Source organism: Papilio xuthus, unplaced genomic scaffold (genome assembly GCF_000836235.2).
Source record: "Papilio xuthus unplaced genomic scaffold, Pxut_1.1 DF826159.1, whole genome shotgun sequence".
In the NCBI taxonomy this organism is placed as follows: domain Eukaryota; kingdom Metazoa; phylum Arthropoda; class Insecta; order Lepidoptera; family Papilionidae; genus Papilio; species Papilio xuthus.
The window spans coordinates 2,417,602-2,435,475 of NW_013532490.1; the positions used below are offsets into that span (position 1 = coordinate 2,417,602).

Here is a 17,874-nt window from a genome sequence, read left to right on the forward strand (position 1 = left end):
AAATGTGTCTACCTGAAAACGTACGATGCATGCATTTTTTTATTCCTCTTACATTTTCTTTTCCATCCGCGATTCTCATATCGGCGATATAAAACTGAAAAATACATTAAATTAGTACATGGCAAAATCACCTCTATATCTAATACATACATGATATAAAATCCTAAGAACGATTTAACAAAAACAGCGCACTCTCACATATGAATTCAACCCACGTACACATGGAACGGCATCGTTTAGAAAAAAAAATAAAGCGCACACATATAAGTCGCATGCAGTTCGAAAGGGATGCACTCAGAGTCATAAAATACGCCCACAGAGACAGCATATACCCACACATATACATCAGCCCCGCGTCTGTACACACAGACACGATACACGGACATGCATGAAGGTGTCGGCACACAAACACCCACTAGCGACATCGAAGAAAAGTTTCTATGTGTTGTGAAAATGCTTTTCCTTGCAGCAACCTCTCGGGAAGAGTTTCATAGCGAATACCTCGCGGTAAAGACATCTAGACGTTCTTCTAAAAAATTCTCGGGCCTTAATAGAATAAAAACAAAAAAAAACAATTTCGTCTCTATAAAGGGCCGCTCGACTTTCAAATAGTCGACTAATCGATCTTACACGCCGGCCCGAAATTCAAAAGGAAATTCTTCACCCGTTTTGCGGCTTAAAAAACGCGCTCGGTAGGCCGGTTAAAAAAAAACTAGCGGGTAAAATAAATTTGAGTACCTTCGATTTGACCGCGGTGATGAATCTGTGTTTATCCGTGAAGTATTCCCAATTGAAAGTTGTGATTGCTCTTAGTATTAGTTGACTAATAAGTCAGGGACACGTGCCCGCGTTAGTGATTCAAATGTGTGCGTTAATGAGTCTGCCCCTGTGTGCGTGACTCCGTGAAGATTGTACATGATAATGCCAAGATCGCGTGACATTTCAAAATACTTGTGATAACAAAAACTCATTCAACTTCTGCAAGTGGCTTTAACGTTTTGTTTTAACGATGTTTAAGTGATGCAGTTTGAGACGATATATTGCGATTTATTCAATTGTGTGCTTTTAAAAATAAAACCTCTATAGAGTCTTTTTCGTTTTTATTCTTATTTTTATTGAATTTTTCTTACTGGAATATTAAAATGTTTAACTATTAATTATTTTAAAAGTATATATACATTAATTGCTTTTATTTCTTCCATAAAATTATCAAAATATTTATTTAAAATTCTTCCCATAAGTAAGTTATAATTTAAGAAGAACTTTGTTTGAAATTTTTAATTCGCTTTAATCAAATTTATGAAATCGTTTTTAAATTATTTTAGCATTTATTTTGTCTTAATTAATTTAAAATTTGAGCAAAGTCAATGCAATTTTATCTCAAATCTTTTAAAGCACTTTTTATAATAGATTTTTAATACAAAAATAATTTTAACATCTAATTAAAATATCAAAAGTTTTGCCAAATAATCTTAGTAATAATATAAATACGAATGTTTGGATGGATGAATGTTTGCCTGAAGGTATCTCCAGAACGGCTGGATGGATATTGCTGAAATTTGGCACACATATAGAACATAGTCAGGAGAAACACATAGGCTATTTATTAAGCTACATTTAAATTCAGTGCGAAGAGAGTCGCGGGCGACATCTAGTAAACCATAAAACGACAGATTAGAACTTAAAATGCTATCTTTCGTATGTCACTCTACCATCTCTATGAGGCATTTTCTACTTTTTTTTTCTATTACGTTATATTACTCTTAATTATGTATCTTGTGTTAACAATATAAGAATTCAATGTGCTTTTTATCTTTGTACGAGGAACAAAGTTTTATTTGCTAAACCAGACGCGTTCCTATAAGAAAACAAAACAATGCGCCTGCAAGCAAATAGTTTAAGGAAACTCAACATTTTTATTTAAATTTCTGTTCGTACTAAAGACTTATGCCCGGTTATAATTAATCCAGTCCAGAGTCTAAATTCAGACATGAATTCTCTTTATCGATTCTAGTATAAATTGACATTATTCCAGTTGTTATGCAGCGGGTGTTTCGGGAATACACTATTAAACCATTTTATTTGTAACCAGTCCACCTTGTCCATTTTTATATCTTTATTCACTTCCTTCTAATAATATTCTTTTAAACACATTTTTTTTTATAATGGACTGTTAGCAACACTTTTAAAGATTTTAATTGGAACAAAAAATAGTTTCGTGACTACGAACTGTTTGTAAAATTTAAATAACTCATTTATTATTTAAATAAATACAAATTATAGTAATTTATCCATATTATTAAAAGAGGGATTATTTATTAATTGAACTTAGAAATTCTGATTTCATTAGTACTAGACTTTTTCACATCTTTCACGAGATAACAATATATATTATATTCATACTAATATTATAAATGCGAATGTTTAGATGGATGGATGTTTATTACAAGATATATCCAGAACGGATAAACGAATCTTACTGAAATTTGGCATAGGTAGAGAATATAGTCCGGAAGAATAATACATAGGCTACTAATTTCGTTTTTCTTATTCCTTGTGGACGGAGTCGTGGACAAAGCTAGTATTTGTATAAATATAGAAATAGTAAAATATTTGATGTTAAATGTAGAGTCACCTATCGTCAGTTTGCTGGTCTTATTCTATTCATTTTACCCTTTTTAAAGTTATCTAATAAGAAAGTTAGGGAAAAGGACATTTCTGCTTCAACAATCCAAGTAGCACGTTATCCCATATCCACTAAGTAATATTTAATTAGTATTCCAATTGTACAGTCTATTTCAAACACGTCTGATAATTTTCATCCAATCTGAAAATATAAAAGGTCATATAATATTTCCGTACCGTCCGACCTACATCTGAGAATATCCGATTTATTGATTTTGATTTAACTTTATATTTTTAGATGTTTAACTTCACTTATAACATTCAAGTACGATAACTTTAAACTCATAAAAGTCTAAGGTGGAAAGCCTTCGGTTATTTCTTATAAAAATTTTAACCATTCGCCTTGAAATGGGAATGCTTCCAAGATATTTCGTAATGTACTTCCGATATTACTATGTTTTTCTTCCGATAGAATGTAATAAAGATGTAGTTTTGCAATACATATGATATTTATACTAACGTCTTTCCATTTACTTTGGTAAAGTTAAAAGAAAAACAGTTTATAACTTCGGGTGGGCGTTCGATTTTTCTATTTCATAGTTTATGCCGCTTTGATCTTTGAACATTTATTACTTAAATGTTAATTTTTCACCTTTATAAAAGTTAACCAGGACCTTAACTAATAGTAGATTAACCTCTGTTAATCAAAGATTAACGTCTTTTTTGGAATTAGTCGGATAAGCGATCAAACAATTATAATACTACCGGTATTCTAAAGCAAACAAAATATTTAAATACGGATTTATAAATAAAAAAAGAAAGAAAAAGCAATGCTTATTAACCGCTAAGCACATTCCGGTGTATAATCTGAATATAAATCTTCGCATTAAAAACTACCGCAAAACGGGTGAAGTTAAATGAATAAGATAAAATTTTTACGAAAAACTTTAACTTGACGTCAAAATTTATTTTGCAGCTACGGTCCAGCCACCTCCTAACCCAACGATAGTTCCTAACAATACCTAAATAACTTTAGTCATGAAGAAATATTTATATTAAGATATATTTTAGAGAATTAGTATTAAAGTTTAGTGATATATACAATATTTGAAAAATTAACTTATATAGTGATAGTAACATGTCCGTTAAGTTGTCAAATTCGAATTTGTTTATGAAGAAACAAATGAATTTCGCGATGAAGAAAGAATATGAAGAGTACAATGAAGATAACAAGGATCATATTGATAGTAATGGATCTAGTGATGGTAATTCAGAAGTCAGTGATCTAGAAAACAACGGTCCTAACGATGAAGCTAATAACACTGCCCTTGATTACACAGAAAACACATTAGCTTTGCATCCAGTCGCTGATTTTATAAAGAAAGAATTTCTACCTGATTTTGACTTTACAAATCCTTTTAGAAATCAGAATTTTGCATTCAAAGATGGCTTTCAAAATGCTCGATCACCATTCTTGTTACCAACACAACTGTATAAAAATTTCTTAGCAAATCTTGGTAAAAGAAGGAGGAATGTTGCAGAATGCTATTCACTGTATCCTAGAAACATGCTTTTTTCGAATGGATTCTCTGGAGATATGTCGGATGATGAGAGCAACGCGAATGGAACTTCCGATTCCCCAGACGAGGTAATCTCGTCATGAGTGTGGTTAATTGAATTATTCTCTTTTAACAGTTTTTTTTAAAGACGTACTTTTTAGTTAAAGATTTCAACATCAACTTTAGGTTTATTGTCCAAACAGATAATCCCAAATCCTAAATTTATTTCTTACGGGCTATTATGTTTATGGAAAGCCAAATACAGATATAAATTAAATCAGTTTTCCTTTCACAATAGGTTAACAAGAAAACTTAACAAAAAGAATTCTCTACGGCTTCATGTTTTGAAAATGTTCAGAATTTTAAGATATATTTGATCCAGTACCAGGGGACATTAACTTCGTCACAAACTTATCTTTAAAATAGATTTCTTCTTTAATACATTATACTTGTGTTTTCTGTAGAATATTTTTTATAAGACTTTATCTTACTTTGTCTTTTGGGACTCAACGATTGCTTGAATAGGTTTCAGGGTTGGTATAAGAAGTCTTATTAGAACTTTTTGAGGAATTGTATTGGTCTTATTAGAATATGTGTAATTATGTAGGAATATGTTTTTTTAAGTTTGAGAGTTTAACCACTCAAAGACTTACAGTGGGTAAAATTACTTGGTTGTAACCCTAAAGACCATTTTCATCCGTCTACTAAGCTTTCGCGCAATCTTTGAAGGCTCGTTTTTTGTGTACAAATAAATGGTGAACAGCAATAACACGTGGTCTTGTTCCAGAAGGCGGGTGCATCATCAGCCTTCGTGTGGAGCGGCGGGGGGGTGTCCGGTGGCGGGGGGCAGGAGCAGGCAGCCGCGCAGCCAGCCGCCGTGCCTACTGGTAACATTTTGACTCTCATGCAACGTTTACTTACAAGACTTATAATTCTATTAAAAAAATCTTTATTTAGTGTGGTCTTCACCAATAAGAATGACTAAACAGATCTGCAGATCAGACATTCTTGTTAGTAGCATTTGCTATTCAAATTACAATTAATTGCAATGATCTGTGGAACACGTGAACTAATTCAATCAAAATTTACAAGTTTTTCATTATTTTTAAAGCATTGGCTTTAAAATCGATGCAAATGACAAATCAAGTAATAGACGACTAAACAGTCACGTATTTGTCCGGTGTCAGCACCGACTAATTTCGAGCCCATAGGAAGCTCTTCATGGTGAATTGGACTGGTATATTTATAGTAATAATACCGACACTGAACAAATATGCGTGAGTGTTTAGTCGTTTATATTAGTTGATGATAATGTCTCACGAAAGTTTGAATAATTTTCATAAAGGTAAAATATTTAGTTTAGTTGTTAGTTCTGGTAAAATTCTTATATAACTTAGGATAATTTTATTAGTCATGATTGTAATGTAATGCGTGTTTCAGGCACGTCAGGCGGCGGCGGGGCGCAAGGTCTTGTACACTGGATGTCAGTGATGGCGGAGCACATGGGAGGGGGGCACCACGACCCCTCCCACTACGCGCTGCCGCCGTGGAACAATGGTGGTATGGATGTAAGTATAATCAATTACTTTTATGATAATCAATACTCGAATAAATTACATTGACGTCGTGATGAAGAGGAAACACTAGATTTAAGAAAAATTATATGACTAAATTTATAACTAAACGTTTCTTTCTAGAAAGATAAGCAATTTTATATTTATGGTACTATTACCAATATCTGTCATGAGTCACAGTAAAACTATTTCTGTGCATCCTCGCCTCCGTCGATTAAAAGTAGGCAACGCATATGCAATTGCGTATGTCTATGAGCAACGGTCACTTCGCTATTTCAGCGATTACAGGTGGCCGATCGCTTGCCAGCTTATGATATAAAAAAGTATATATTTTACGATGAGTCTTTAAAGTCTATCTAATAGTTTTTGTTATGTCAAACAAAATCTACTAGATGTCGTTATAACGTAAGAAAATATATTCTGGTGAGTTTCGAAATTCTGGTTTCGCATTGTGGAACGGTCTGTCCTCGGCGGTATTTCCAAACCAATACGACTTAGGGACCTTTAAGAAGCGAGCATACCATTTCCTTAAAGGCCGGCAACGCATCTGCAGTTCCTCTGGTGTTGCAGATGTCCATGGGTGTCATTGATCACCTCGGTGTTCCCGCCGCTCGTTTGCCCCCTTCTCTTATAAAAAAAACAATGTTCTATCGCTTAAGTTTCCAATTACTTATTCCGAAGGTTTTAAAAATGTCGACATTAAAGTATTCGTTTTCTATCAATTAAGAATTTTTATTCGCAGCAATTCTAACGAACTAATGTAAATTTGTTATGTAAAAGGCATTCATTGTAACAAAAACTATGAAAATACCACCACGCTTCAAACAACACAAGGTGTTTAAATAATTTTCCTTTATATAGATAAGAAATCATGTTTTCACGACCTTTAGACACCTGCTTGTTTTGTTCACACTACTTAATAATTGTATGATACAATTACATAGATGTAATCAGACTTATAACATGTTTAAAAATCCTAGAAGGCATAAAATATACTCGAATTTAGACATAAATTTTATACCATTGATAAAATATAGAAATATTAAACTCTTTATCATTCTTGAGAGCAAAAACCAGTATCAAACAACATTCTTTATAAAGGAAAAGAAACTGTGACAAAAATTTTATCGCTACGTGTTTAAGTTATATTACTACAGATTAAAAATGTCCCATTAACGTGTTTGTCTGTATGTTTGACTGCAATATTTCTAAAACTATTTCATCTATTTTTATATGGTTACCAAAAGATTCATAAACCTTTATATATTATAGAAAGTAACAGTACTATTTTTCTTTGTCTACCCGAGGGATACTCGCGCTAATTCCTTGTTTTTATAACAATATTAAATAGTAAAATAACTTCTTTATTTAATGCAAATTATATATAAGTCTGTGGTTCCAAGGCGAATGAAATCGGACGCGTTATTTACACGCTTTGATTGACATTTGTAGGAAGTGATTAAATGTAAGTTGGATGCATAAAAATAAGTGCGATAAAATCTGGATATATTTAAAAGAGAAAGTTAATAGATTTAATGTGAATCTACAAGGGTAGATGTAAACCAAACAAATTATTGACAAAATTAACACGGCATTTTAGATATGAGTGAGAAAGAAGTGAATTAGAAGTAACGTCTGATAGAGATGTACAATCAGGGAATCTGATGGTGTTCCACATTAAAAGCATCACATTAAAACGACGAGGCGAACAGTTTTAAATATGTTTTTATTAAAAAAGGTCATTCAGTGATATGCGCCCAATGACTTTATATTATTATCTTGTCGTTTGTGATATTTACTGCCACCTACTTGGTTATTGTAAGCAGTAAGTGGTACACTATGGATTTCCGCGACTGTACTTACTGTAGTATGTGCCGCTATAAGGTGAACAGGGAGATGAATACCTAGTTAATTTTGTAATTAAAAATTAGAAGAACTTTGTTATACTAAAGGAGTTTTCTAAAGTAATTACTTAGTAAAGAAGGATAGAGAATTCCATAAGCCACCATTGTGTAAATAACATACGAAATAGTATAATTACTATTTATTATTTTTAATATACTTGGTATGATAGCCCGTCAGTTTTTACTAGTATTCCTTATGTTAGTAATTTTATCCAAAGTATCGAGTACGTAAATTATGTTGAAAGATCTCTTGAGTACTTATAAGATATGCAAGTCTCGTACAAAATATGACAGAGTTTTAACGTATGTAGACCTTTTTGATAATATTCCCAAGCAATTATGTTAATACAAGCCTTGAGAACAAAACTAAACGATCTCAAGTAGACCTCACGATATATAGGAAATTATTAATCAAAAAAATCCGAAGTATCTTAATTTACCTAATCCATCAAACATTCCTATACTCACAATTTTATAATCAATATTAAACCTTATTTGATAGATTTAGAGTTTATTTTATAGTGAAATGTTTATTGGATTTTGTGATAAAGAAATTTAAACTGTAACTTCAAAGGCTCAAAGTCTATTTTGTTATAATTTATGCAGTGTCAACATAGGGTTGTCCAAAAAATATCTGCATATTTTTGCAACGCTGCGGGCGTTGATACAACCATTGTATCGAGTGTCTTGGGAATATCCTAAAGGGTTACTCATACTGATGTTTTGATAAATTGATTTTGAATTTTATTGTTAAAGCAATAAGGTTTAGAAAGAAATAATTCTTGTGTAAATAGTAAGTGATTTAATATTTGGTAATGATGCGTATTGAATCGCTAAACAGGTTTTGTCTATTTAGTATACGATGCGCGAATCCTTTTTTCTATCGTCTAGTTACAAATGATCTAGTTGCGAACCGAGATGCGCATGCAAATTTAAAATTTCGTGGGAAGGTTACAACAGAAAGAGATCATTTTTCTTACATCCTGTGAATAATTCATGATTGGTACTTAAATTTTACTATCGAAATTGAATTTCTAGTCTGATATTAAAAAACTTATGTAACGATGATGTTGGAGACAGAACCAAGTAGAAGAGACTGATTAGATAAACCGACCCCACCTTGCTGGATTACGAGCTAAGCAGAGAGAGATAGTGAGTCTGTTAATCAAAATCCATCTATACCTTCTTCTGTCTACCTCTGTAGATTAACATACAATCTCAATATTTTTTATACCATAAGGTCAAAAACGAGCGTGCTGACTGAAATCGCTGAAATAGCGAAGCGACCGTTGCCCATAGACATACGCAATTGCAGATGAGTTGCCTACCTTTAATCAATGGAGCATGTACAGAATGAGATTATCCCTTCCCATGCGTCTTTCCCATCCTTTCCTTGTAAGATAGAAGGTGGGAAGGGAAAGATAAATAAATTTAGGCTTTCGACGCACACTCAGCAGACGAGTCGCGGAATTTCTTCCACTTGACACCTGTCTCCTGTGTGGTCTTGGTATTTTCCGAGCGAGCCGGGCCAATCCGTGCGAAGATGTTAAAGCTCTACCATTGTCGTGTTTTTTGTACACGCTAAAGTAACTTCATAGTAATACTAGCATATGATAATTTGTCTTAAATTCGCGTGATAATTCCGCTGTAGCATTGAGTAAACACTTTCTCGTGTGAAATCGATACGTTGAAGGAATTTCGCGCGTGCGATACAAAGCAAAAAATTATTACCACCGATAATGCTGATAAGCGAAAGGCTCTGTTAAATCAAATACGTTAATTTTATGAGGTAACCGAGTTGTTTGGAAAGGTAACTATTTCGCGATAATACTGTAATTAGTAGTATTATTTTGGATTGGGTGAAAGAGAATAGAAATTTTTTCCCAGCAAATATTATAAATGCGAATGTTTGGATTGATGTTTTTGTTAAAAGGTATATCCGGGCTGATTGGATCTCTCTGAAATTTGGTATAGATGTAGAATATAGTCCGGAAAAACACTTAGGCTACTAAACTAAGTTTTATTTCCGCGCGGACGCTAGTCATGTTATTAATGTCAACTTTTCGATATGTTTGTTAGAAAGTATTTCCAGTATGCCTGCGCGGATCTCGGTGACTACTTAGTTTATTTTTCTTAATTTAGCACGAATGAAGTCGCATGCAAAAGCTAGTTAAAGTTATCCTCTTTGAAAATAATTTATTGGCTTTTAAAAAAAAAAAAAATTTTAAAGACATTATGAATATATTTCACCGCTCATCTATAACAAAGAAGTATTTTATATAGAAGTAGAATAAAAAAAAATGTATAGCTAAAACACAATACGTCTTTGATACACAATAAAGGGACATAGGTGTCGGCAAAGTTGACTTTTTTATTACGAGAAAAAAAAATTGGCAATATATCCCAATGTATAACCCGACTAATGATATTTTGATGTCTGCCGAGAACCCATACAATAATGAAATAATAAAAAGACAAAAAAATATACGACTAACTGTGGGAGACCAACTGATGGATAAAAAATGAACGCCGAATATTTGATTAAACTTTAGTCTAGATGTTCCATCTTTTATACATTATTAGTTAGAATTTGGTATGAATGTGCGTCCCGGAGGCCTAATTTAGTCCTTTTTCCCTTCCCACCCTTTTTCTTATAAGGAAAGGATGGGAAGTGGAAGTGGACTTTCTTTGGATGAGGATGCATGGGAAGGGAAAATATTTTCTTTCTGTGCATCCTCTCCTCCGTCGATTAAAGGTAGGCAACGCATATGGAATTGCGTATGTCTTTGGGCAACGGTCACTTCGCTACTTCAGCGATTTCAGGTGGCCGCTCGCTCGTTTGCCACCTTATTATATAAAAAAAAGTATGGCGCGCTTTCGTTACCAAGTCAGATTGATTAGTGAGGGGACATAAACGTTGATATTTGAATCGGGCTAGTGTTGCGCCGATACACCGAACAGTATCGAATTTTCTTCCTAACACATAGTTAAATATTTTATCAAACTTGATACCAATATTTGATTTAAATAGATTTAATTACAAAATATTGCTCTGAAGAATTGTTTGGAACGATTCCTGCCGCCGAGTTCTGTCATCAGACGACACGACAGACCGCCAGGTTCCATCCACATCATCTCGATGGCTGGCAATCTACAACCGTGCGTTTTGCGCGAAACTTCCTGCCTCGCGCAGCAGCGTTGTGGAATGATCTGTCCTCGGCGATATTTCCAAACCGCTACGACGTAGGGTCCTTCAAGAAGCGAGCTTATCACCATCTCAGGCCGGCAACGCATCTGCGGTTCCTCTGGTATTGCTGATGTCCATGGGCGTCGTTGAACACCTCGGTGTTCCCGCTGCTCGTTTGCTACAAATGTAACAATTTGTGTCGACAGTATTTATCCCCACTGAGGGGTTAGGAATCTACGCATAAGTTAGGGGTGACTAGGTCACTAGTCAACAACGCTGACCTTGAATTTATTCGCCGATGTATGCAAGTTGCTTGCCTTTTTAAGAACTAGACTACTAACTAGTCGGATAGATTTACATATGTAAATCTAAAAACTCATTGGTACATGGGGATGGAAATGTGTACGAACGTATCGAATTGACGTGAAGATCGGACGATTTGTTGAAAATGCTATGACGAAGTTCCAGAAAATGGACTTTTTTAGTTGGCTTAGTAGCTTACCTAGTAGCAAACGTATTAAAATTATTGCAAAATATTTCTTCCTTATTTTAATTTTATAAGGATTCTAGCTATCGCTCGCGACTCCGTCCGCGCGAGATTAAAAAATAACTTAATCGCCTTTATGTTCTTCGAGACTATGTTCTACATCTATGCCGAATTTCAACGACATCCATACATACATTCAAACATTCGCATTTATAATATTAGTAAGATTTTTATTATCTAATATAAAAAGTTTTCTCACAGATAGTAAATGGATTCAATCAGTCAAGCGACATAAACGTATTAATAATCCCACAATACAGATTAACCGAATGTCTAACATCTGTAACGACTTAATTGCAGTACGTCAAAATCAATTATGCATATAAGAATATTTGAATAAGACGTATGTTCCAATCATTTGTCATAATCTCTCTGAGAAACAAAATCGTTCATTGTTTCGCCAACCCTAACTATTTTTTTATTATAAAGTTCAAAAGAAATATTTTGTACCACATCCATTGCTGGGTAACATAAGCAGTTTGAGACGTATAGATCAATTAAAACAGCAATGGATCATGAGTATTTTGAAGTTACGTGGGGTGCGTTTTTTAAAATCCATTTGTTAGGGTTGAAAGATTTTACGGTTGATTTCGCATGAATTTCATGCTTTATATTTGATATTAATTATATTTCTTACCAGGTGCTATAGGGTTGCCGAGGATTTTTGAATATTCACGCCTCTATGATTTGAAGGTAGCCAGAGGCAATTTATTATTTAAAGATTGTATAGCATTTATTATTGATAAACTATATCAAGAAACTTAGGATTCAAAGACAAATATAAGGACCTAACTTACATTGTTTTTCACATGGGAATTTCATTAAGACCACTTTGAACGATCAATTGGTGTCAGTAATCGTTGCTAACTGTATCTTACTAATATTATAAATGTGAATGTTTAGATGTATGTATACATTTTTGTTCGAAGGTTTCTCCTGATTAACGAATATTAATAAATTTGACACAGTTGAAGAACATAGGCTACTCATTAAGTTTTTTTTTAATTCTGCACGGATACAGTTCCGAACCCAGGACCTGCAGATTGCAAGTCGAGTGCTTGAACCGTGAGCCACCGACGCTCTCAAACTCGTAAACTTCCTCAATAATAATATTAGTTGGATTTAACTTTATTCTATTTATTGTCTTTTATAACTGTACACGTCCTGATGTTAGATATTATACTACAATGCATTTATATTTGCCTTAACGCAAATAAACAGAATGACATTATACAGCGTGTCCCAAAATTCAACAATAAAACTGTAATGATGTATAGCCAGATCGATAACAACACGGGGAAGAATACTAAAAAAAATCCAATTCATTTTTTAAAAGTTACATTAACTTTCGTAACTTTTGTTATAATTTGATATCCTCCACCAAATGATTAGACACTGTGGCTACAAATAAGAAGATATTCCAGCAATATTTTTTGTATTAGCTACCTAAGTAACATGGCTATTAAAGGCAGTTAAAAATTTGGCCAAAACATTCGTAACACGCTGTATATACAAAATTAGTTGAACTATCTCTTTACGCCACTCTGAAGTCAACCGTTGAATTAACTCGCACATTTAATTAATAATGCCATCTAATACATTAGGGGCCTTTTCGGCTCATTCACCAAAAACAATCGCCCGCCACAATGGCAGACAGTAGCGACGAACACATCTCCGACGGTAGCCACAATTTTGACAGCCGGGAGACCGGTCCGAGAAGATTAATGATTGGTCTACTCATCGCCGTAATGACGCCCCCTCCGCAACGTCTAATGACATCCACATTAGGGTGACTATGGACCATCTTCCTTAGAGACTTTTCCTATCAATGTTTAGACAAAGAACTTTTTTAGTACATGAATCAGCCGTAAGTGACGTTTACATGGATCTAAAATTCAAATATATAATTTTGGCACTCATATTAAGTGCACTCGAATATAAGTGATTAGAGTTGACTCACACTTATTTAACACATGTCCCTTGACTAATAAATGGTCAGGCTATAAGACGAAGTATTTTGTGCCGATTTGATTTTCGCCATTTTGGTTTCGTAGCGGTGGTGAGGATTCGAACTAATATATCAACTGTCATATAACATTAACCGGTGCTTTTAAATCGGAATGACGCAAAAGCTGTAATATCCAAGCAAATCACACCTATCCAAGAGATCAATGGAATGTGGAGACATTGTATTGGGGATAATACTTTTTATTGAAACACTAATATAAATAACCAAATTATTTATTTATTGTATATTATTATTTGGTACAAATTACATGTCAAATTGCGTTGTAAGTTTGGTCACTCTATTAGCATCCTTGCTTAATGTCTTTGCCGTAGCGAAAAAAAAAGTCGGGCATGTTTATCTTGTGAGAGGCGAGCGTCGCTGCCCCCGTGTTTCTTCCCTAATCGATTTCACTCCGAGCCCGTCTAATTTGGCGGATTAATCGCAAACACCCTAGCGCTGCTAATTTCATTGTTTATTGTAGCAGGCATAGCTTCGCAAATGTTCGCGTAATGTCATCTTACTAATATTATAAATACGAATGGTTGTATGGATAGTTGTTGGAAAGTATCTCCAGAACTTCTTCATGGTCCTCGATGAATTTAGCATAGATGTAGAACTTAGTCTAGAAGAACTATTTTTTTTTATTTGGTGGGGAAAGTCACGGGCGACAGCTTGTATATAATGGTAATTAGTTAATATTGATAATTAAAACAAAATATACTTCAATGTATGTATGTTTAAGAAACAAAACTATTTTTCGAGTTACTCTTTTTCTCTGAGTAGTCAAACAACTAAATTACCTCGTGTAATACTTTCCCTGTTGTATCTCTCACCGTCGGTTTCTAAGACCAAAATCCTCATTTAAAACATATAGTTATCTTTGTTTTGTCAAAGATAATGACTGGGATGAACCATAGATTTTGGTTTCACAAACCAACGGTCATACGTATTCCCTTTACGTGACTTTTTCTATAAAATGATAAATTTCAAATCGATATTGTTCATCTTTTAAATTATTTCGTATGATATAAAGATTAAAAAAAGATATAAATTATTAGGAAGAAAATCCGACACTGCCGGTGTACTGGCAGAACACTAGCTTTACTAAAATATCGACGTTTATGTGCCCTCACTAATCATTCTCACACTTGACTTTGTAATGAAAGCGTGCCATTCGCGCCAAAGGATTCTAATTAATAATGTCTAAAAAAAATTACCTATAGTTATTACCTGTTCTGTTTTCCATACATATATTCCTCCATCTTATATATTTATGATATAAGTAAAACTAAGCAAAAGCTTACGTAGCGATAGTTGAAAACTTTTGTCAAGTTTATGGCAGTTTCGTAGCCTGCAATATATTCCAAACTAAGATTCGAACACGGAGCTACGAAAAGATGAGACTCATGGGAGAAACGTAATAAATATACCTTTTCCAATTGCTTTTCTTATCATATAAATATATCTAACTGTGGGTTTCCATTGACGTTTAGATTGCGTTGTACTTCATTTGCTTATTCTTTCAGTTATGCTAAAAATATACACATGTCTATACCTTGAAGTATCCTTTTCTTTCTACTTGTGATTTTATCTTAATAAAATAGATTTTTAAATATTGTATCTTATAATATTAATCAAGGTAAAAATTATAGTAAGACAAGCTGTCGCCCGCGACTCCGTTCGCGCGGTATTAAAAAAAACTTAATAAGTAACTTATATGTTCATCCAGACTATGTTCTACATCTATGCCAAATTTCAGCGAGATCCGTTTAGCCGTTCCGTAGGTAACTTCAAACAATCCATTCATCCAAACATTTGCGTTTATAATATTAGGAAGATAACTGCTCCTTAATTCCACAGTTCATGTGTGAATCAATCTTTGCAAGTAACTACCATCTTACTAAAACGTCAATGTTTAGATGGATAGATTTTTGTAAGAAGGTATCTTTTTTTTATGAGCGAGCGGCCACTTGAAATCACTGAAATAGCGAAGTGACCGTTGCCCATAGACATACGCAATTGCATATGCGTTGCCTACCTTTAATCGACGGAGGAGAGGATGCACAGAAAGAAAATATTTCCCCTTTCCATGCATCCTCTCATCCGGAAAGTCCGCTTCCACTTCCCATCCTTTCCTTATGAAGAAAAGGATGGGAAGGGAAAGAGGACTAAATTAGGCCTCCGGGACGCACCCTCATCAGACGAAACGCGGATTTGCTTCCACTTCACGCCTGTCTTCTGTGTGGTCGTGGTATTTCAACGGGCGAGCCGGGCCAATTCGTGCGAAGATGTTAAAGCGGGCTCTACCACTGTTAGGCTATTCAGTATTTTAATAAATAGAGGCATTTAATAAGTGCAATAACATATACCAACAATAAAACAATAAATAACTTCTAAGCCATTGATTACGCTCCTTAAATTGAATGGAATTTAAAGACGTTATAAATATCACGTCAATACAATATTATGATGTACAATACAATACGAAGTCTATAAGGTAGCGTATTATTGGGGAAATAAATTCTTTCTTAAGAATTATTTGTTAAGGGGTGAGAGGGTAAGGTGCAGCGGCTTATAGGGTTAAATACTTGCAGGGATACTCGAGGATAGTGTGAGTGATTCTTCTTGATCATTTAATTTCGACTTAAAATTAATCAAAATAATTTAAAACGAATATTTGAAAGGTATCTACGGAGCGGCATGAATGTCGCTGAAATCTGGCATAAATCTAAGAGGTAGTCTGGAAGAACACATAGGCTAACAATTATTTTTTTAATTTAACGCAGATGGAGTCGCCAGTTAAATTCAAGGTTAAACCTTCACTAAGTAGAAATCGAGGCGATTCAATTTTAGGCGATTTGTTGCTGAAACAAACACGCAATTGGATTGCTCTTACGTAAAATATTATATGTAAAAAATGCAAATTTTGCAAGATATAACTTCAAACCTTATAAGTAACGACAAACATACAATAGTCAAGTAAAATGTATAATTCTTTTTCTATCTAACGTTACTTTAAAATTTACACAGTATTCATAAAGTTAATCTAAAAAAGAGCTAAAATTTACTATTATTTGATTATCACGACAGCACCATTTTAAATTATAAAAGTATCAAAATTACTTACGCGTTGTATAAACTCGTAAATAACTCTACTTGTCATTGGACGATACGTCGACAACATAATTTCAAATATCGAAGGGTTATGTAACCGCTACATTTTTTTTCTAACAGTATCTGTCGTCAAAAGCAACGTCTTGTGGGGATTTTTTTTAATTAAGAAGATTTACTAACTTAACCTTTGTCAGCTTCTTTTACTTTTTTTTTATAAAAGATAATACCGACTCTTGAATAGTCAAAGGCTTTTTTGTTCCTTTGTCGCGGAATATGTCTTTTAAATAAAAAATACCATACCGTAAGAGTTTTAGAACCGTAGTTGAAATGGTATATAGGATGAGCAAAAATTATTAGAAATGGAATATCATTTGTTAGTTACAACCGATTTTGCTAATCTTTTGAAAACCGTACTTGTAATTAGTAAGCTTCTTAAAGTACGATTAAATTAAGTACGATTAATCATCTTCTTGTGGGCCTTGGCTTGGTCCAGCAACTTTTTCCACCTCGGTCTATCTCTGGCCACGGACACACTTTTTTTGCGCCATCTATTACTCTTCTATGTATTCAAAAAATGGAAACAGATATATATAATACGTTACAAACTTCTAACCAAAAGCACGATGTAATTTTACTAGCGAAATGCCTTTATTCGCTCTACGTATGGACCACATAAACAACCAATTGCTTAGAAAATGCTACCTAATAACTACCCACGTAAGACAAAGTCCTGACCACCTAAGTCGAATTTGCATGCAAAAAATATTTTTTCTTTTTGTAGTAATTGTTTTATAGCTATTTTAATGTTTGCAATGAAATGGTCTTATTATTCCTAGAATTCCTTGAATTAATAAATAGCAATATTTATTTAGTGTTCTTTGGATTATTTAATATTTTTGCGAATGTGTTCCATTTATAAAAATACTTTTACAAATTAGAGTACGTGCTTTAGGAATAAAGAGTTCACAATTGTTATAAAGTTCAAAGTTGATGCATCAGTAAACGAATTAAAAATTCTCATAACCGTTGATGTAAAGATACAAAAGAAAGTAGGAGAATTATTTATATATGTTGTAACATAAATTAAGATATTTTTGTAATATTCGGCGTAGCGAGCCGGCACGTTTCTCTCCCACGCAGCCATCCATCTTTATGCTAAGACAGACCGGCGCTCGGTCGACTCATCGCGTTAATTTGCTTCTGTGTACGCGACGCGTCTTTACCTAACATTTTTATCAAACTCTCTACTATCTTCTATTTTTGTAAACATATAATTGTCATCCGCATTAGTTAAACAAATATATATTTTATTAGTATATTTTTGCTTAATATTTTTACGAATACGTCTCTATCTTT

The 17,874-nt window shown here is 33.7% G+C and overlaps 1 protein-coding gene across 3 annotated transcripts in view; it reads left to right on the forward strand.

The window, feature by feature from the left end:
• The window catches only part of LOC106123159 (zinc finger protein rotund), a 126,998-nt gene that overhangs the window by 25,856 nt on the left and 83,268 nt on the right, over window positions 1-17,874 (forward strand). For 2 of the 3 annotated variants that reach the window (XM_013319354.1, XM_013319357.1), the window contains exons 2-3: window positions 4,972-5,071; window positions 5,625-5,752. In XM_013319354.1, the coding sequence (XP_013174808.1) occupies window positions 4,972-5,071; window positions 5,625-5,752 (228 nt within the window). The remainder of the gene's footprint in view (window positions 1-4,971; window positions 5,072-5,624; window positions 5,753-17,874) is intronic. The other variant, XM_013319355.1, reaches the window with a different exon arrangement.